Genomic DNA, 20974 nt, shown 5'->3' with positions numbered 1-20974 from the left:
TTGTAAAGACAAGTCGTAATTGTTCTGCAAACCGTAATTTATATTCCATTTGAAGATATGAAGCAGCAGTGTTAAGCTGTTTCATCAGTTCACTATAGTAAAATAAAAAAAGTTTGTGTGGTTATTGTTTTGTTAGGAAGTGGAAGCAACGTAGAATTATAAAAAATGAAATTTTGTACGATTATGCTATTAGTGGTTATAGATATTGTTAAATCAGCTAACGTTTTAGCAGTGTATCCTTGTCCTTCAATTAGTCACCAAGTTGTGTTCCGTCCATTAACATTAGAGTTACTTAAACGAGGACATCGTATCACAGTTGTCACTCCTGACCCAATGTACCCGAAAGGTGGACATGAAAATCTAACAGAAGTCGACGTGCACGAAAGGTCTTACGCTGCGTTGAACAAATACTTTACGTCTCACGTAACTGGAAGTAATTGGGACTTATTAAATCAAGTAAAAGGTATAATGGATCTTGTATCTGCAAGTTTTGAGGAACTAATGAAAACAAAAGAAGTCCAGGATCTTATAAGTACTAAAGAGAAATTCGATTTGCTTTTAATAGAATCGATGTATCCTCAAGCATTAGCAATATCGCATATATTTAAAGCACCAACAGTGTTAATAAGTTCATTCGGACCATATGTAGAAAGTTATAATATAATGGGAATACTAACCAACCCTGTATTGTATCACAATTTGTTTCGACAGAGACTTTTCAATTTGACTTTGGTAGAAAAGTTACATGAGCTCTACAATCAGTTGGTAATTCATCATGAATTGAAAACAAGAGAAGAAAAGGAGAACCGAATGCTTCAAAAGTTTTTCGGACCTGACATTCCGCCTTTGAGTGTTTTGAAAAATTATGTCGACATGTTGTTCATAAATATAAATCCTATTTGGCATGGAAATATTCCAGTACCACCAAATGTCATACATATGGGTGGATTACATATGAAGTCACCTCAGAAATTACCAAAGGTAAATCGGGTATTTTAAATTACTCACAATCTTACTTCCATCGAGATTCGTTCAGCAGTTTAGGCTACAAACTCTAACAAACATCCATATAATCTTTCGCATTTATAACATTAGTAAGATTCTATGAAATTAGTATATTAGATTAAGTTTGAGAGTAGCCCCAGTGGTAGAGAAGGTAAGGAGTAAAAGGTTAGCATGGTATGGGCATGTTATCAGGAGGGATCAATCGCATGTTACTTACAAGGAGAACGTTAGTTATGAGTGTGGAAAGGTACACCGGTAGAGGTAGACCTATAAAGAGATTGAGATTGCGTGAAAGGTGACGTGATCAAAAAGGGAGTGATGACTGAGATAACGTATGACAGAGTTATTTGGAGGACAAACCCCGTTGTGCCGACCTTACGGGAGTAGGATACGCAGGATGATGATGATGAACATTAGTAAGATTCTTTGTCTTAGCTTATGTGTAATATTTGCTATACAACGTAATTATCGTACAAATTTACTTGTCATTAAATTATATAAGCTATTATTGTGAAAAAACCTTGTTGATTCTTGACCAGTAGTTATTTGTTGTCCTTGAAGTTAATTAGCCTCTGTTACAAAGGTCTGTAGTTTTCCATCATTTATGCGTTATCTAATAGGCTATATTTTTTTTTAAATATTGCAATCGTAAATTCTGCTGTCAAAAGAAAAGAACGCATTAATCACATCCGCAAACATGTTCGCGTATTGAAAATGGGAGTTGATTCATAACTAGAAACTCACGTAAACAATGTTACTATAGCTTACAATTGTGTCTATAAACTACATTTCCTGTCTAAGTCCAACGTGTTTAAAAAAAAGTTGAATAATTAAACGATTTTTTAGAATCTCCAGCAATACCTGGATTCATCTAACAACGGCGTGGTTTACTTTAGCTTTGGAACAAATGTCCAATTATCTTGGCTGCCGCAGGATAAAATGGCAATGTTTGAGAAAGTTCTTTCTCGGTTACCTTATAATGTTATTTGGAAACGGGATAATGATAGCGCTGTAAAATCGAAAAACATAAAAGTATATAAATGGCTACCACAAGCTGATTTGTTAAGTATGAAATGTTTTAATATTAATCAAATTAATATTCTAGTTTTTATTTTGCTTGTGTGTTCAGCAAAAAACATTCCTCTTATATTATGCGTTTTGAATATATTCAGCGCCTGTCAAAAATATCATTATTAATCAATGAATTCTCTTCATTGCTCTAAATTCACAATAGGCGCATTTCCGTTTTTCAATATTCAACGGTATGCAATAATATTTATTGAGTCTTCTTTTAGTTTAAACCGATATGATTTCAGGACATCCAAATATTAAATTGTTTATAACACAAGGAGGCCTACAGTCTACTGACGAAGCAATCATAGCCGGTGTTCCTCTCCTTGGTATACCAATGTTAGGAGATCAGTGGTATAACGTTGAAAAATACCTTTATCATGAAATTGGTCAAAGACTTTATTTCGAAGAACTTACCGAAGATAACTTGAAAAATGCAATTTTAGAGGTAGCTGAAGAAAAGAGGTAACCTTTTATTTTATTTTATTGTAACAGTCATATGTTAAATAAAACAAATAAAGCAGTAAGGTATTGAAAAATACTCAACTTATTTCAGTGACTTATAAAATGATCTTGTTACATGGCTTGTAAAAATTATATGGAACTTATCAACTATACAGGTGCATTACATATAATGCACCTTGGTCTTCAACAATAAGTTTAAATTTTTCGTGCCTAGTACCTCGACCCGATCCAATGCTTGTAGCTTGTCCGTCTTCACCGCATCCATCCAATGATATCGATTGTAAGAATTTATTATTTCAGGTACAAGGATAATATAGTTCGTCTCCGTTCCTTTTTGGTGGATCAACCGGAGACGCCGCTGGAACGCGCCATGTGGTGGATTGAGTATGTTCTGCGACACGGCGGCGCCAAGCACCTAAGAGGACCCGCAGCTAACATAACATGGACTGAGTTTCTACATCTAGATCTGATTATATTCCTTACTTGTATTGTTATTATTATAAGTGGATTTTTATGCTTAGTAGCAAGACTTCTAATTTCCATATCGAAAAAAATCACATTTGTTCAGAAACTAAAGAGAACGTAATGTTTGAAGTTATTAATAAATTATTAAATCTGTTGTAACAATATTTTGAGACTAGCTTTCGTCAGCGCCCATGTCCGTGTGAAGTTAGAGTAAAACAAAAGCAAGCAGCCTATATGTTCTTAGACCTATCCTCTACATCTAATCCAATTATTTTCAAGATCTGTTCAGTAATTTATGCTATTAACTGTGATAAAATTCCGTCCATCAAAATTTTCGCATTTATAATATTAGTAAGAAGTAAGATACGTTTAACATATGTTTCCGTAAAGGTTTTATTCTGAAAAACTAATATGATATGTCTCGATATTAAATACTAGCTTTTACTCGCGGTTTCGTCCGCGTGAAATTTGAAAGTACAAAACTTACGTTCGCCCTTATTAACTTATTAGTAATATACGTAATAACATAAATCTACCGATGGAAACTAGTGACATTAGAGAATTTGTTAAATTTATGTTTGCATGAGTAAACGTAATTTTACATACTGTTCATAAAGGTGTTTTAAAGACATTTAAAATGAGACAGTTAAACAGTTCGTTCTAATTCAACATTAAAAATTAATATTAACTAAATAGTCCTTTAATAAACTTACCCCTTTTTATTTGAATTCAACGTAAGGCCATTAAATACATTTTAGTAACAGTTTTGGTCTGCATTGTGTAATTGTTTGTGTGCATACCCGTGAACTAGAAAAGACTTTGTTGATATCAAGATACTATGTCATGAACATGCCCTACTTAAATACTGTGTTAAGACAAATTAAGATAATAATAAATAAAAGTCAACTAAAAAATAAAGTAAAAACTGGACATTATTTTTTAACTCGATGTCTCTTTTAGTATTCACTAATTATGCTGGATTTTGATACAATGTATTTACGTCAATAAAAAGTAAACGGAACGTAACGGTATATCGGTAGAGGTAGACCTAGAAAGAGATGGATGGATTGCGTGAAAGGTGACATGATCAAGAAGGGAGTGATGACTGAGATGACGGATGATAGAGTTATTTGGAGGACAAAATAGTAAATAGGATAAGGCAGGGGAGATGAAATGAAAAAGCACTGAAATTGTTGTTTTTTGCCAACTATTAATGTCGAACATGAATTTATCGTCAAGTAGTGAAAGGAAAATATAATTACAAAAATTGTTACAGTTTGATAATCTCAATTAGTAATCTACGTTATCTGTCAATGCTACTAAATTTGTGTGAAGGTTCTGACCTTATCTTAGGAGATCAAACTAAAACCAATAGTTGTTGACGATCTTTTTGATATAAATTCATCTCATCCAGAAGATATCTCACAATTGTCTGGAAGTAGTAACATAATGTACAAGTTATTATTATTGACGGTTTTCGGTTTAGTGGGTAAGATACAGAACCTTTAACCTTTTTATAAATATAATTAGTTCTAGCAAGGAATCGATCTTCTATCAGCTAATTCGGAAGACGTTACATTCATAATTTGTATAATCTCAAAGGTAACAAGGATTATATCTACATCTTTTTTTCAGTGTCTTCACCAATTACCAAAGAAATAGAAGATGTGAGAATAGTAGGCGGTGTGGACATAGATATTACAAGAGCTCCATATCAAGTATCAATAGTCTACGCTGGAAGACATTCCTGCGGAGGTTCAATTATTGCGGATGATCTCATTCTAACTGCTGCACACTGTGTTACTTCGTAAGTAGCAAAGTACACCAATTATCATCATACACTGTAGCCCATTTTACATCAAGTTGGCGCATCGGTTTTCGATTGCATTCACCATATCAATCGTCGCTTCATTCTCAACCACGTTATTTAAAAATATTAGAGAAGTAGAATATTAAATAAATCTCATCATCATCAACATCATAACCTGCATAATGTATTTTCTATTCAATTGTATTTTCATATTTGTAACTTTTAAAATATCATTAAATAAAGAACAGGCTAAAATTGTAAAAATTCTCTGTTAACTGCATGTACACTCAGTGAATCGTTGTCTAATTCTTGAGGGTTGTGACTTCTCTTTGTAACTACATCTGATGTACTAAGAATCGATAAAATTTTTCAATTAAAGTTTCAGCTACAAACCTACTGATTACATGGTTCGCGTTGGCTCATCATCATCCCGATCAGGTGGTGAACTCTACAGAGTGGGTTCTTTGCAAGTACACCCGAAGTTCTCCACATCAAATATGGATAACGATATTGCATTATTATGGCTGTCAAGACGCATCACATTCAGCGAACGTGTTGCTCCTATACCATTAATTGATGAAGACGAGGAAATAGTTGACGGTGGTAATGTAATGGTCACTGGCTGGGGTAATCTTAGGGTAGATATCATTTCTGTTATTTTAAAGAGAAACAAATTAAATATCAATGTTATACTGAATTAATCAAAAGTTAGGCTTTTGTTTCTTCTAATTTTCAAAGTTAAATTAAAAATTCAAACTTCTGATGTCTCTGTAGGGTAAATTAATGTTAATTTAATTAGTTAGCATTCTTATGAAACTTGTAATAGAATTAATTTCTCTTAATTACATAACAATATTTAAAAATACATTTAAAAAACCTTGATAGTTTTTTTTCAATTTTTAGGAAGGAGGCGGTTATCCGTCTACTTTACAAATGGTAATTTTGCCGATAGTGAACCCAACACAATGCAAATATGCCTACAGCAAGCAGTATACAATTACACCGAGAATGTTATGCGCTGGTCTTTCTAACGGAGGCAAGGATTCATGCCAGGTAATCCGTCTTAACATCAGGTTTACCTTATTTTTTTGCTTGCTTTTATTTAATAGCTACAGGCAATTTATTTGAGGGGGGATGGAGAAAGGTACTAAACTGGATACACGTTTCGTCTCATACGATATCTGATTTTTCTGGTTCAACGTATTATGCTAATAACTGACACATACAAGTCGGTATGCCAACTTTTACTCTGTTTTACTGGCTTATGTATCTTATTAATGTGGTGTTTTTTATAGGGTGACAGCGGTGGACCACTGGCTTACAACGGAAGATTAGCAGGAATAGTGTCCTGGGGTATTGGATGTGCGAGACCTAACTATCCCGGAGTGTATACTAAGGTTTCAGCGCTAAGAAGATGGGTTGATGAGACCAGTTATTACTTGAGAGTTAACCATTAGACAATACCTAAATCTTATTTATTGTTTAGTTTTAATAATTTATTATGATCGTGTAGTATTTCCATGTTATTTAACTTGTTGTTATGTTAATAAAATGATTGATAAATATAGATTTTTTTTTATTTTAAATATCATTGGTGTCATACTATACTCTAAACTTTATTACAAGTTTTTGTAGATTAACAATGAATCTACAATCTAGAGAGTTCTACCATAAATTCAGAGAATAGAAGCCTAAATTTAAACACAGTTAAATTAAAATTGAGAAATTCTGAAAAATCTATTTACACCCTACGAATGTTTAGAAAAAGTTTTCCACAAGTTTTATAAGCATGTATATACTAGAGTCCGACTGGATAAATTAAAACACACCTAAAATTACTTTAGAAAAATCATGAACTGTTAAAACTTCTGTTATAACATAAGCGAGCACTTAATAAATATTGTCCCAGATTAACTTCCGAAAGTTCAATCATTGAGTGATAAAAGATTTAGTAAAGAAATTCCTTCTGCAAAAAATTTCCAACGTAATTTTTAATACATCGTAGGTTTGGATTTTTCTAAAAGTCATCCTCCATCTGAGGACGCAGGTATACTGACAACTAACTGTGGGATTCGATTGTAGTAAAACATGTAGTTAGACATTATTTAATGTCTCTGTTTTATTAAATGCTAGCTGTTGCTGGCGACTTCGGTCCCTTGTAATTAAAAATAATAAAAATCACAGCCAATGCTACTCAATGCAACGTAGCTTTTCGATGCTGAAAGAATATTTGAAATCGGCCCCAGAGTTGCGTTATTTCAATACATACAAAATTACTGAAATACAAAAATGCAATTCTTTCCTCTTTATAATATTAGTATAGATAAAGGATGCTGATGTAATTACTGTGGTGTTCTAGGATTAAAAGTGATATGTATATAAAAAGGAAAATACGTCTAACAAGAAATGTTTACAACAAAACGTGTACGAAAATTTCGAAATTTTGTAATAGTTCTCATAAAATAAGCCAACTCTTAAAAACACAGTTAAAATAAGTGTATTGAATTCACAATAAGACGAACAACCCACGCTTACAAGACTTATTATTGCTAAACTCAATTAGGTATAAAACATTGAATAGAAAGAAAAATAATTGTATATAAAAATTGAGGACGATGCTGGTATTATTTTCAAATATCACTCAAGGTTATATCATTGCCAAGAATTTAAAATAAAACTACTGAATCGTTTGAGAAAATGTAATATTTTCCGAAAACTTAATATCCAATTAAGGGAGTTAAAGTGGCGGTGGAGGAAAACATTGTGATGTAACACATATCGGGGAAGAAATTCAAAGTAATGTAAAGTCAACCTGTAACGCAGTTTGGTTGATTATGTCCTAATCACACTCAACTTAGGGTAGGCTCTGCGCCCTTCAGTGAGGAAATAGGAGGAGGTATCAAGAGGCCGTTTACTTGTTTGCCACCTTATGATAGAAAAAACTAGCTCATATTGAATCCAAGTTGTTTATGAGATTAGAATTTTAGTACATACTAGCTTTCGCCCGCAACTCCGTCCGCGTGGTATTGAACAAAACAAAAGTGAATAGCCTATGTGTTCTTCCAGACTATCCTCTACACCTAGGCCATATGTCATCGAAAGCCGCTCAGCCATTTAGGCTACAATCTCTAACAAACATCCATCTATCCATTCATCCATCTAAACTTTCACAATTATAATATTAGTATGATTCCTTTGTATTAGACAATACACTTCTTCCTTTCACGCAAAAAGTAACAAATCGATAACGGCGAATTCTTAGTAATATACAAACTAAAGGCACTAAGACTCAAAAAGGGTTTAAAACATCAAAATTAAAATTGATGTATTAGCATTTTCTTTTCGAATCTATGTGTTATTTAGCTGTTTGTAGTCTGTTGTATTTCTGCTGCAAAAAATCACTCTAAAAAAATCCAAGCCACTCGACGATATCAAGCCTCAACGATATGAACGAAATGAGGTTAAGCCCCCAAAATAACCCTGGATATGCCTGCGTAAACCATCAACAGTCTTAAAGTTATAGTTCTTATAAGAATTGTAAACACTATAGACAACACGTGTTAGATAAAATTATCAAATGCTCTCAAAATAACATTATCTTCTAATCTCATATTTATCTGTCATTATAATTTAATTGTGTGAAGGTTTTGATTTTATCACCGATAATGATTTGACCTAATATTTTTATGTAACCATATGGTATAAATATAGTCTCCACCATGGATGTGACATCCAGTCTCTTCAGTACCAACCAACATGTATAGTCTACTGTTTGTTTTAACAATCCTAGGTGTAGCAAGTAAGTATTCAATTTTATTTAATTTTTCATTTGTTACCATGATATGTAAATAACACTTTTGTGTTTGTCAATTGTATATTACAAATTATGTAATTTTCAAAAAAAAAATTAAATTCCGTATTCAAAGAAAGTCAATCAATATAACCCAACAAGATAAATCAACCTTAGATTAGAATTCTGCATTAATATTTTTTTAATAATAAGTAGCTGCTGATAGAAAACCTCAAGAGCAGATGCATTAGCTTGAATTGTAGGAGCATATTTTGTCATCTCACTCTTACTCTTGAAGGCAATAGAGAGAGTAAGAGAAAATATTAACGTATCTAATGATTGTTTCATAATTTTTATATAATTATTATAGCATCGCTACCAACGAAATCAAAAGAAGACATTAGAATAGTTGGTGGCGAAGACATTGATATTAGACTAGCTCCATATCAAGTGTCATTATTACGAAGAGGTCGTCATACGTGTGGAGGAGCGATAATTTCAAATGACCTTATAGTGACAGCCGCTCATTGTGTTACTGGGTAAGTTTTTTTTATATAATATAAGTTTGCAAACGAGCAAGCGGCCACCAGAATCCACCGAAATGGAAAGCGACCGCTGCCCATAAACATCCGCAATTGCTGATGCGTTGCCTACCCTTAATTGATAAAGGAGCGTCTCGCACATAAAGAGGACATTTCCTCTTCCTATGCGCTTCCTCCACAATTAAATCTACTTTTCCTTCCCATACTTACCTCTGACGATAAGGGTGGGAAGGGAAAGGTTTAAAATTTGGCCTCCGGTACCACACTTATCAGACGAAACGCGGAATTGTTTCCACTTCACGCCTTTCTTCTGTGTGGTCGTGGTATTGCACCGGGCGAGCTGACACGTTCTTGCGAAGATGTTAAAGCGGGCTCTACCACTGTTAGAGAAGATGATCTTAACGAACACATATTTGAATTTGAATACATAGATATACTTCGGTCTCTACAATTAGGACAACGATTTTCTAAATGTTGGAGTAATTTAATTTCACTTGCGTTGGATATCAACAATTCTATAACCTCGATATCTAGTGTCATCTAATTTATATTTGTTTTCAGTTCAAACGCCCGTGACTACTCAGTCCGTGTTGGTTCATCATCCAGTCAATCTGGTGGTCAAGTGATACCAGTCAGTGATTTAGTATGGCATCGCAACTTCACGTATTCTAAGATGGATTGTGATGTCGCTTTAGTGAGATTGGCAGTGCCATTGGTGTTCAGCGATAGCATAGCACCTATCGATATGTTACAAGTTAACGAAGAGATTCCTGATGGAGACATTACTATGGTCACAGGATGGGGAAATCTTAGGGTAAGTAGAAATTCTATATCTACAGTTAATTAGATTACAGAGATTTACCACTTCTTGTTCTTAGATGCCGAATTTTGTAAGACAAATGTTTCAATAAGAATCCGTTTTACCTATATTATTTATAGGCCTAATTTAAATCCCTTTCTCTTTACCACCCTTTTCTTTTAAGGAGAGGTTGGCAAGAGGAAGTGGATTTGATGGTGAAGGAGATGCATAGGAAGGGGAAATATCCTCTTTATGTGCGTCTCCTCCTCCGTCGTTTAAGGGTAGGCAACGCATCTGCAATTGCGGATGTCTAAGGGCAGCGGTCGCTTCGCCATTTTGGCGATTTCAGGTGGCCGCTTGCTCGTTTGCCACCTTATGTTATAGAAAAAAAATATTATGTCTTTAATATGAACAATATCAAAATTAAAATTTCATTCTAATTGTTTTAATTTATGTCTAGGAAACTGGTGGATACCCAAGGCAGCTGCAAATGGTGTTAGTGCCGACTGTTAACACTGTCATTTGCGATGTTGCGTATTCACCTTCTTACACTGTTACTGCTACGATGATATGCGCTGGTGTCCCTGAAGGTGGAAAGGATGCTTGTCAGGTATGATCTTGAGGATTAATGCTTGTGAAATCTAGGTGTTAACTTCTTTGTTTGTTTTACATTTATATGTAATCAATTCTGAGTACTCTTTAGAGGCTCTCATCTTCTTTAGAGCGGGCGAACACCTTTGACTAAACTATGACACAACTGTTGTGCGATTGTCGATTGTTTCGCAACAAGTTCAACTGTTTAGTTGCACAACTAAAATCGAGTGGTGTACGCACCTCCATATTAGCTCATAGGAGTCAAAGCGACCCTAACCATTTGTACTATCGTTTAGTCAAAGGTGTGCGCGCTATCTTACTATTTCACCAAATTGTTCTTACCGAGTTCTTCTATTTAAGATTCTCTTTGAATTTTAGTCTCAGCATCCTTTTTCAAGCTACATTTTATAGTCTTTTCAAGCCTATTTTCGAATTGTAAATTCATATATGAAGGTATATTTTTCTTCTTTTCAGGGTGACAGTGGTGGTCCGTTGGTACACAATGGTCGTCTTGCTGGAATCGTATCCTGGGGCTTGGGCTGCGCTCGACCCAATTATCCCGGAGTGTACGCTAAAGTCGCCGCACTGAGGGACTGGATCGATGAAAACAGTGAAATGTTAAGACAGAAATATATCTTAAGATTGTAGGTTAAGAGATTGTTATGATTTTGAGTTGATTAATATTTATTGTTTAGTAATTTATTAAATAGTTATTTGAATAAATAATATCGAATATTAAATGTTTCATTATTTTGAATGACGGTGAAGTCTTTGATAAACAATGATATTTAAGAGGTAATTAATTGTCCAAATGCCACTTAACTAAGTAACAATCAGTGGATCAAAATTGATAAGTTTTTGAGGAGAATAATAAAGCTAATCCATACATATAATAAAATTAGTGTCTGTAATATCAAAAGAAAGATTCCATATTTTGGGAGATAATGTATTTGCGTCGCTAATAACGGAAATCTCATTTAAATTTTTTTTTGTCTGTCTGTCTGTCCACAAGCCGCGTTTGTTCCGGATAATCTCCGAAACGGCTGGGCCGATTTCGACCTGACTTTTACAGAAGGGTAACTGTCATAGACGGGCATATTATAGGCTACTTTTTATCTTTATATAGCGTGGATGAAGTCGCAGGCAATAGCTAGAATATAATACTACTAATAAATTCTGATTGAAACTTAAATGGAAACTCAAAATAAACCTAATAGTATATTGAGTATTTGAAATATATACTAAAGTACTGCTTAAATACACTTTAGATGTCTCTGAGTATAGTGAGACTAGTGTTGCGATTCATTGCCGCTCATGATCTTCATAAGGTTATTAAAAAAATCCTATTTGAAGTAAATGTTTAAGAACAGATTTTATGATAAAAACAGTTATATATGAAGGTAAAAATATTTTAGTATTCAAATACATTTACTTGGGTCACGGTCAAAATCGAAATCTTTATAATATTTTTATTTGTTGTACTGATAATAAAATAGTAGAGATTTTAATTAATAATAGACATTGACTGTAATTGACATAAATTATTTGTTACGTAATTCTATTTAAACTGGAAAAATTAATTCAAAATTTTAAAGAAACTAGACGTTTAAAAAGTGTTATTATTACTAATTGCATTCAGGGTTTGTGCTAAGAATTATTAACTTTCTATCTGACCGCCAGTGTATATCGTTATAGTAAGTTTTCACTGCTGTAACGAATAAAAATATAATTCTGTTTTTCTTTAGGAAAGAGTAAAATGCAATGTTAAAGTTTAAAATGTTGACAATCTCTGAATTTTACAACGCACGTAAATATATAAATTAACACTTTTAACATTTACTAGACAGACCTACAGACTTAAAGCATCATTTTCGTTATGTATTTAAAACAAAAATATTTGATTTTATCCAGTATATTTAACAGTTTTATTAAAAGATTATTTATTTTAAAACGAGCTGTCGCCCGCAAACTTGTTAGCGCAAATTTGGACCACCCGTTACTCCATTTTGACAGCGCGGAATTAAAAAAAGTAGCCTATAATATGCCCGTCTATGTCAGCTACCCTCCAGTGAAAGTCCCGTCGAAATCGGACAGCCGTTTCGTAGATTACCCGGAACAAACGCCGCTTGCGGACAGACAGACAGAAAAAATTAAATGCCGTTTTTGTTATTAGCAACGTAAGTACATCATCTTCCCGAAATCTGAATTTTTTCTTTTGATTTCAAAATACATTCCAATTTTATTATATTTCTTTTTTATATATAAATGAGGGGGCAAAGGAGCGGCGGGAACACAGAGGTGGTCAACGACGCCCAGACATCCGCAACACCAAAGGAACAACAGATGTGTTGCCGGCCTTTAAGGAAATTATAGACTCGCTTCTTGAAGGACCCTAAGTCGTATTGATTTAGAAATACCGCCGAAGACAGACCGTTCCACAACGCGGCTGTGAGGGGCAGAAAGTTCCGCGAAAACCGCACGGTTTTATGTATAAGTAAAGAAAAGGTTTATAACACCGTAACTATATCACTAAAATACAAATATTTTGTAATCGTTATCAAACGCACTCTAGACTTAATTACAAATGTTATCTTAAAATCTCCACATTATCTGTCATTACAACTGAAACGATGTGAAGGTTAATATTTATCAGTTGTAATTGTTGACCGAACATTTTTTATATAATTTAAGTATATATGCACTTACTTAAACAGAAATGTAATCAAGAGCGTCCAAGTGATTGCTACGAAATGTTCAAAATAATAATAATTTTCACTGCTGGTGTTGTGGGTAAGATTATTTAGTTTAATAAATGTTACATTAAAAAAATAGAAAACAAAGTAACATCTATTGACCAACAACGAAAGTCAAATTTACAATTAAATTAAAAAGAAAAACTAAACACAATTCATGGCCAAAAGGACGATCCTCAGCTGACGCGGCCTCCAGCTTGCCACTAAATGGCTTGCTGATTTGCATCCTCCTAACTATTTTAAAGAGAGGGTAGTTGAGAAGCCATCGTTGCATTCATATGTATGTAAACGTCGAAGACATTCAAGAAATGTATAGACTAGGCATCAAAAACAAATTTTTTCACTGGTAATTTTTCTGACAGGTAATATATCAATTGTCAATTTTAGTGTGCCTCCTCGTGTGCTTGTATATATTTTACAAAATTATAATATACTCCGTATATTGTAATAAACTAAACAGTGTCACAAAATGAAATATAAATATTATTTAACTAGCTGTTGCCGTGCGGCTTCATCCGCATTAAAATTATAAAAGTTTTATTTTATTGTTCACATTTGTCAAATTATCAATTGCAAATGTCAAACTGACATGATATGACAAACCATAGTAATCTTGTTTCCTTGATGTTGGCAGCAACTAATGGTCTCTTTTCCACATTAGGGTTTTTATCCAAAGTATTTATCCTCTAAGTTTAATGTCGTAAAAATGTATAGCCCAAAGCGTGACGTAAATGTAGGGCTTTTTATTAAAGAAAGTATTATTTAAAAATATGCTGTAATTGCTGACATCTTAGGCAACAAAGAAGTGTTTGTTTACGCTTTTTATAATATAATAATATAATATAGATGACACCTAAAGACAAATAATTGAAATACAATTAATTATATTGACATGTGATTTCGAAGTTGTCAACGTTATGGTTATGTGAAAAATATCTCAAAGAGAAATGTCAACTATGCCTCTATACATTTTGAATCTCTTTGGTAAACGTCTATTCTCGTATTTGATCTTTGAAGCTCTACTTTCAATTATTACAGCGTCAGTGCCAACAATAAAAACAAAAGAAGATGTAAGGATCGTTGGCGGAGAAGATATAGAGATAACATCAGCACCGTATCAGATATCGCTAGTGAAATATGGTAGACATTCGTGTGGAGGATCTATAATTGCTGTTGATACGATTATAACAGCAGCACATTGCGTTATCAAGTACGTACAAGCATTATCTATTTTATAAAATTAAACCGGTTTAAAAAAGCAAAAAAAAACTACATCCAAAATTATAAACAAATCTGCACGTTTGTTAAACGAATCGAATAAATTACGAAATATTTAATACGTGTGTAGATAAAGCTTTAACTGAATAATTAATCTACTTGTTAAAATTTTGCCTACATAAGGAAAATATAAACAGAACAATTTGACTCTTTAGTAAAACATTTTGGGACCGAGCATCTGTGACGGACGTAAAGACGCTAGAAGCACATTAAATTATCGAAGTGCTTACAAAATATGAGTCTTATAAAAATATCACATACACCATACTTTAAGTAATACATCATACTAATATTGTAAATGCGAAAGTTTAGACGGATGGATGGATGTTTGTTATAGTTTGTAGTCTTAACGGATCTCGATGAAATGTGTCTGTAAGAACAGATGAGCTACTCACTTTTGTATTTTTTTTAATTCACGCAGACGGAGTCCCGAGCAAAAGCTAGTAAACTAATTATTATCACCTCTATTTCAGTTCCGCTCCTCAAGAATATTCAGTCCGTGTTGGTTCATCGTCATACGAGAAAGGCGGAAAACTTTATCCAGTGAGTGATTTACTCTGGCATCCAAATTTCACTTACAACAAAATGGACAGCGACGTAGCAATAATCTCACTATCTAGACCTTTAATATTCAACGACGGTATCGCTCCTATTGACCTGATAAATAAAGACGAAGAAATTGAAGACGGCGATATGACAATGGTATCTGGATGGGGAAATTTGCGAGTGAGTATTCTGTGTCATAAAATAACAATCCATTTAATTTACTCAAAAAACCGACAGCTTACATATATAAAAAACATTTACAATTATAGTAGTATAACATCAAAGAATAATATAATGAATCGAAAGAAAGAAAGTCACACAACACGGTAAGGAAGTAAAAATGAATGCGAAGATGGATGCATGCATATTTGTTAGAGTCTGTAACCTAATTGGCCGAATGGAATTATACCGAATTAAACATTATCTACGAGCTGTTCCCGGCTTCATGCGCACGTAATTATAAAAAATTATTTAGTTGTTTATATTTGTGGTGCCGTACAAACGGGTTCGGGTCCCGCGGCACAACCTACCCTTGAACTACGATTGCACCGGAGGCCATAATATTGTAAACGTAAGGGGAAAATGGTACTCAACGGCTGGATGAATTGCGTCACCTCCTGCAGGTGCCTTGTCTCAGTCAGTGTCAATCGAGTCAAAGTCTGGTTCAGTCAAATCTATAGGCCCAGCGATGCTGCCTGAAGATGTACCAGTAAATTCGAACGCGGAACCGAATTTAGCGAACCCGTTCGCTACCGAAATCGACACACCTGTTGTGTATTCGCGTTGTACAAAGAGCAACTCTAATCCTCACAAGTGTTCGCGACCGTCTCGCTTGGCTGCTCGATTCCGACCTTTTCTCGCATCCCTCTCCGCAGGCCCCGCGCCCGTCCATAGTGGAGAGGGTTTATTCATCTACCCGCCCGTGCGAGAAAAACAAAATAGGCGCGCTTACCCGCACTAAACGCGAGGCGCGAAATTTAAATTATGTTCGCCACCGAATGTGGCGAACTAGTACGATCTGTACCGAACATTTGTCAAACTTTTTTATTGAAAATGATAAAATTCAAATGCACAAATGACAACGAAGGCCTTAGTTGGCTTCTTTGCTGCAATTGCTTGTAGGTTTTTTTCCTTTACTGGATGAAATTCCTTTCAATATAATCACCTAGTTAATGAAATAGAATAAATACGTATAGACTATAACGTGCCGTAAGTCTAGGGATTTTTATAAGAAAGAGGTAATTATTCAAAATATGCTGTGATTTCTGGCATCCTCCATAACAAAGACAGTTTCTATGCTTGCATAACAGTATAGATTGTTATCATAATTTCTAGTAATAAAGAATAAGACGTATCTAATAGATGGTTTCTTTTTCATATAATTTCAGGAAGGTGGTGGCTATCCTACAAAATTACAAATGGTACTCGTACCAAAGGTGAATTCAAATGAATGCAGTAAAGCTTACTCGCCGATGTATAACATAACGTCAACTATGCTGTGCGCTGGAGTACCCGAAGGTGGCAAAGATGCGTGTCAAGTTAGTACATTTGCATAATTTGTTTCTGAAGAATTAGAAGAGAAGTTAATACCTTGTCTTGACTGACAATATATTGGTTTAACACTTGCTAGCAATAGATGGCGTTGTTATTAATTTGTGTTTTTTAGGGCGACAGCGGTGGTCCAATGGTCCACAATGGAAGGTTAGTTGGCGTTGTATCGTGGGGTTTGGGCTGCGCTCGACCTAACTTCCCGGGTGTCTACGCTAAGGTGTCTGCTCTTAGAGGCTGGATTGATGAGAGCGTAACATATTTACGTCGTAAACATTTATTTAGACCGTTCCCATTTCTTGTATTAGATAAGTTATTTAAATTATAGACATTTGATTAACATAATGATTCAATTTACGTCACGTCAGACGTCACGTCTGTGGCCATTTATAGCGGGCGTATACCTCTGACTAACCTATCGCATAACTGTTTTGCGACTGTCGATTGTTTCGCAGCCAAGTCAACTGTTTAATTGAACAACTAAAAATCGAATAAGCTCATAGGAATCAAAGCAAGACTAAACAGTTGTGCGATAGTTTAGTTTCAGGTGTGCGTATGCTCAATATTATTCTGAAAGAAATGATAAACGTTTATTCGACAAAAAATTCTATCAATTATATATTAAATAATATTTAGATAGTTAACTGGATATGCGTTGTAATTTAAATTAATTAACCTTTAAAAAACAAGGGTTTTAATAACTTAGCTGTAATAAATCCCAACTTACGTCATAATTCTTAAATCTCATGTTATTCTTACAAGTTAAAACTCACAAAATTGAGGTTATAATTATCTTTATAATGCTCATAAAGTGGCATTGAAAAATGTTTTTGGTTTTCGTTAAAAGTAAATGTAGGAAAGGTGAAATTTCAGTGTTAGTCATTAATAAAGATTACTGTGACGGCGACGAACTAAAATAATCTATAGACGTGGGCCACGAACATAGCGGAATAAAACTCTATCAACTTTTATTTACAACTTTCGCCCGCGACTCCGTCCGCGTGGAATTAAAAAAAAAACAAAAGTGAGTAGCCTATGTGTTTTCCAGACTATCCTCTACATCTATGCCAAATTTTATCGATATCTGTTCAGCCGTTTCGCCTACAACCTCTAACAAATATCCATCCATCCATCCATCCATCCATCTAAACTTTCGCAATTATGATATTAGTAAGATAAGATTACTGTTTATTGTAAAAATAAATATCAAGTAATTCCTCAATTATCAAAATCGGCTAAGTTTAGGTTACAGGTGATCAACCGATATATTTATTGTTAACTAGCTGTTGCTCCCGACTTCGTCTGCGTGAATTTAAAAATAGCTAAAAACAGCTTATGTTACTTACTGATAACGTAGCCTAATAATGATGAATGAATTTTTAAAATCGGCCTAGTAGTTTATACGTGAATTAAATGCATAAAAAAAAGCAAAAATAGAAATCTTTCCTCTTTAAAATATTAGAATAGACGAATACAAATAATTTAATCATGAATTTAAACGCCAACAGCAAATAAGCCACAAACTGGTTTAAAAACACTCGTTGCCTTTATCGATATGAAGGACGAAATTTTAAAGTGCCAATTCTACATTGAGGTCGGCACTCCAAGTTTTGGTCCATCTCTAAATCTTCAATGATGCCATTATCAATCGTAAGTAATGAAAACCACTACTCCCGGTTTCCCAGCTACATTTAACCATTCGTTAGTGTTTTTGGTTCGATAAGAAGCGAAATGCGTCTCCGAACTACGTAACCTGAGATAGAACGTTGTCCACCTAACACTAGTCGCTACTCGCTAAGTAAAGATAAAATAAATGGAGACAGTAACCCAGCTTTAACCAAGCAAATGTATTCCGTCCAGGCGTAGTTTTTAAATACTTCATGGCCACAAAGTAGGAAGCAGAACGTCCTTTTGTTATCACTGGTCAGCTAAACCATTAAAAGCTTAGTGCGAGAACACAAGTAAAATTTACGACATAAAATTTGTTGTTGCATTTTTGATTAAAATGTATATTACATTTTCATCTATACTATTATAATAAAACGTAAACACACACTTCTTTGTTGCCTAAGATATCAGTAATTACAACAAATTTCTGAATGTATTTTTTAATAAAAAGCCCTACACTTGCGTCTCGCTTTAGGCTATTTATTTTAACGCTTAGGGTGTAAATATTTTGGATAAATACCCTAACGTGGGAAAGAGACTTTAAGTTGCTGCCAACATCAAGGAAGCAAGATTGTCAACATGTCATGTTTGACATTTGTAATTGACAATTTGACATGTAAACAATAAAATAATTTTATGCTGATGAAATCGCACGGGAACAGTGAGTTCGTTAATAAAAACAAATCTGATAACATACAAAAACACTTTTGTCTTATACATTGATATGTTAATTCTAAAATTGTAATTTAATTTTCGAATTCTATTTTAAATGTCATTACTTTTATATCCAGTTTCCACTGACAAAACACTTATGCGACCGCATATTTTATTGCAACATTCTATTGAAATTCGCACATAAATTACACACATATTAAAATTCTGACTCTTCAAACTTTAATTTTTATGGAAGTTTACCGTTGGGTGCAGATCAATTTTTCCAATGGGATCTTTATCCTATCAGGCCTAATAAGATTGGGTAAAAAAAAACACTAAGGGCCTGTCCCACCACTGGCTGATAGAGGCTCAGATAGCTTAAAAATGACGCCACTGTCAGATAAGGGAACTAAAGCTGATATTTCCATCAAATATTTTACACGTTAGATTGTTATCAGACAATTTACAATTTGGTGGGACAGGCCCTAAATTTTTTCACTACACAAAGAATAATTGAAAAAGATTTTTCTAAACATATAATTGAAGGCCTAACAGAATAAAAGTCATAGGACCTGCCCCACCTCTAGCTGATAAAAGCTCAGATAGCTTAAAAATGTCGTCACTATCAGGTAAGGGAACAAAATACGATATTTCCATCACATATTATAAAATATGATATATCACATATTAAAAAAAACGTATAAACGTTGGATTGTTATCAGACAGTCGGACAGGCCCTTAACATTTAGTTATCATCAGTCGGAATATTTTTTTTTTTATATAAATCAGCTCATAGTTCATTGACATTTTTTTGTGTTCATATTCTATTACATCGGTGCCCGAAAATAAGCCTGTCATTACTCACAAGAATGGGATGAGAAAAATATTTTCACGGAGAATAAATTTATAGCCGGATAAGGATACAATAAAAAATAGATACCAATAATGTTTACCTCTCAAGTTTATAAATCAAGGATAGTAAGTGGATAAGTGGTAAAACTCAACTAATTAAAATTGTAAATTGCAGATTTCGAATATCTTTATTTAGATTTATACTATTCAATTGAATAATTCATTCTTAATTTGTCTATAGAAAAAACTGTCAGATAGTTTATAAATATTAGCTGTTGCTCGCGACTTCGCTCGCGTAAAATTAAAAAAATATTGAATGTGGACTGCAACAAAGGTAGAAGAAGACCAAAGAAAGTATGGATGGATTGTGTGATTGTGGATATGATAAAGGGAGTGAATTCAAACATGACGGCTGATATAAATGGAAGAGGGATTATTCCCAAGTTTCATCCGTCCCACCTTTTAGTCCCACAATCACCAATAAGGTGACAGATAGAACCGTCATGGAATAAAACAAGTTCCAACCGTCCTGTCTCAAAAAGTGGGACAGATGAAACTTTTTAATCCCATTTGTCTGCAGGTGGGCCAGAGCGGGGTGACGGTTGGAAATAATCCTGGAAGAGCAGCACATACTGCACCCTCCGTAGGGACAACGGCAACTTGAAGATGATGAGGTGTTTAATTAATCAGTGAAAATCATGGTATAATGTTTGACGTATCTTTCAGTTAAAATATATTTGAAACTATGTTTAAGCTTTTGTGGTAAAGCCCTGTATATTCATTAACAACCTTTGTCTAGACTATTGCATAACTGTTATACGACTGTCGATTGTTTCGCAGCCAAGTCAACTGTTTAGTTTTGCCAAGTGAATTTGTGTGCGCACCTCCATATAACCTCATAGGAATCAAAGCACGACTAAACAGTTACGCGATAGTTTTGTCAAAGATGTGCGCGCTCTTAGTTATATAATTCAATTTCTATTCCATCAAGGTAATTGGTCTGATTCCATCCAAGTTGTAGTGAATGTGCTATTTTCTTCGTCACTCGAAGTATCGAGGTCGCCTCTATCTACCCGACTCGGCTGAATTGTCCGCATTTCTGCTCGCTTGCCATTGTTTTTCCTTCCATTTCAC

General features: G+C 34.1%; 3 protein-coding genes across 4 annotated transcripts; all 3 read left to right on the top strand.

Moving 5' to 3' along the window:
• The first annotated feature begins 78 nt into the window (after positions 1-78).
• LOC106104180 (UDP-glucuronosyltransferase 2B19-like) lies at positions 79-3350 on the top strand. Its single transcript, XM_013284140.1, has 4 exons — positions 79-981; positions 1852-2071; positions 2322-2541; positions 2842-3350. The coding sequence occupies exons 1-4, from the start codon at positions 166-168 to the stop codon at positions 3125-3127; spliced, it is 1542 nt and encodes a 513-aa protein (XP_013139594.1). The 5' UTR covers positions 79-165; the 3' UTR covers positions 3128-3350.
• A 1105-nt stretch (positions 3351-4455) lies between these two features.
• Positions 4456-11189, top strand: LOC106103753 (plasminogen-like). Its single transcript, XM_013283611.1, has 10 exons — positions 4456-4495; positions 4642-4813; positions 5196-5454; positions 5720-5869; positions 6112-6261; positions 8823-8916; positions 8977-9145; positions 9710-9962; positions 10408-10557; positions 11016-11189. Exons 1-10 carry the CDS (start codon positions 4456-4458, stop codon positions 11187-11189), a joined length of 1611 nt encoding a protein of 536 aa, XP_013139065.1.
• Positions 11190-13231: 2042 nt separating this feature from the next.
• Positions 13232-20733, top strand: LOC106105460 (vitellin-degrading protease-like). 2 transcript variants are annotated; one of them, XM_013285782.1, is made up of 6 exons: positions 13232-13331; positions 14333-14504; positions 15046-15298; positions 16507-16656; positions 16785-16819; positions 20421-20733. In XM_013285782.1, the coding sequence occupies exons 1-6, from the start codon at positions 13238-13240 to the stop codon at positions 20437-20439; spliced, it is 723 nt and encodes a 240-aa protein (XP_013141236.1). In that variant the 5' UTR covers positions 13232-13237; the 3' UTR covers positions 20440-20733. The 2 variants fall into 2 exon arrangements, with proteins under 2 accessions (XP_013141236.1, XP_013141228.1); XM_013285774.1 differs by lacking the exon at positions 20421-20733 and having other exon boundaries at positions 16785-17320.
• The last annotated feature ends 241 nt before the right edge of the window (positions 20734-20974 follow it).

This window comes from Papilio polytes, unplaced genomic scaffold (genome assembly GCF_000836215.1).
Source record: "Papilio polytes unplaced genomic scaffold, Ppol_1.0 DF824270.1, whole genome shotgun sequence".
Lineage (NCBI taxonomy): Eukaryota > Metazoa > Arthropoda > Insecta > Lepidoptera > Papilionidae > Papilio > Papilio polytes.
Note: the sequence above shows the minus strand (reverse complement) of the source record. Positions and strands in the feature narration are given on the sequence as shown.

What these genes read in the sequence shown, in the direction of transcription:
- LOC106103753 (XM_013283611.1), top strand. Translation starts at nt 4,456, where the DNA reads ATGTACAAGTTATTATTATTGACGGTTTTCGGTTTAGTGG. An exon ending in GACGGTTTTCGGTTTAGTGG is followed by an intron (nt 4,496 to 4,641) that starts GTAAGATACAGA and finishes TCTTTTTTTCAG; the next exon opens with TGTCTTCACCAATTACCAAA. An exon ending in TCTTGAAGGCAATAGAGAGA is followed by an intron (nt 8,917 to 8,976) that starts GTAAGAGAAAAT and finishes TAATTATTATAG; the next exon opens with CATCGCTACCAACGAAATCA.
- LOC106105460 (XM_013285774.1), top strand. Translation starts at nt 13,238, where the DNA reads ATGCACTTACTTAAACAGAAATGTAATCAAGAGCGTCCAAGTGATTGC. An exon ending in GCAGCACATTGCGTTATCAA is followed by an intron (nt 14,505 to 15,045) that starts GTACGTACAAGC and finishes CCTCTATTTCAG; the next exon opens with TTCCGCTCCTCAAGAATATT. An exon ending in GTGGCAAAGATGCGTGTCAA is followed by an intron (nt 16,657 to 16,784) that starts GTTAGTACATTT and finishes TGTGTTTTTTAG; the next exon opens with GGCGACAGCGGTGGTCCAAT.
- LOC106104180 (XM_013284140.1), top strand. Translation starts at nt 166, where the DNA reads ATGAAATTTTGTACGATTATGCTATTAGTGGTTATAGATATTGTTAAA. An exon ending in CACCTCAGAAATTACCAAAG is followed by an intron (nt 982 to 1,851) that starts GTAAATCGGGTA and finishes ACGATTTTTTAG; the next exon opens with AATCTCCAGCAATACCTGGA. An exon ending in GAGGTAGCTGAAGAAAAGAG is followed by an intron (nt 2,542 to 2,841) that starts GTAACCTTTTAT and finishes TTATTATTTCAG; the next exon opens with GTACAAGGATAATATAGTTC.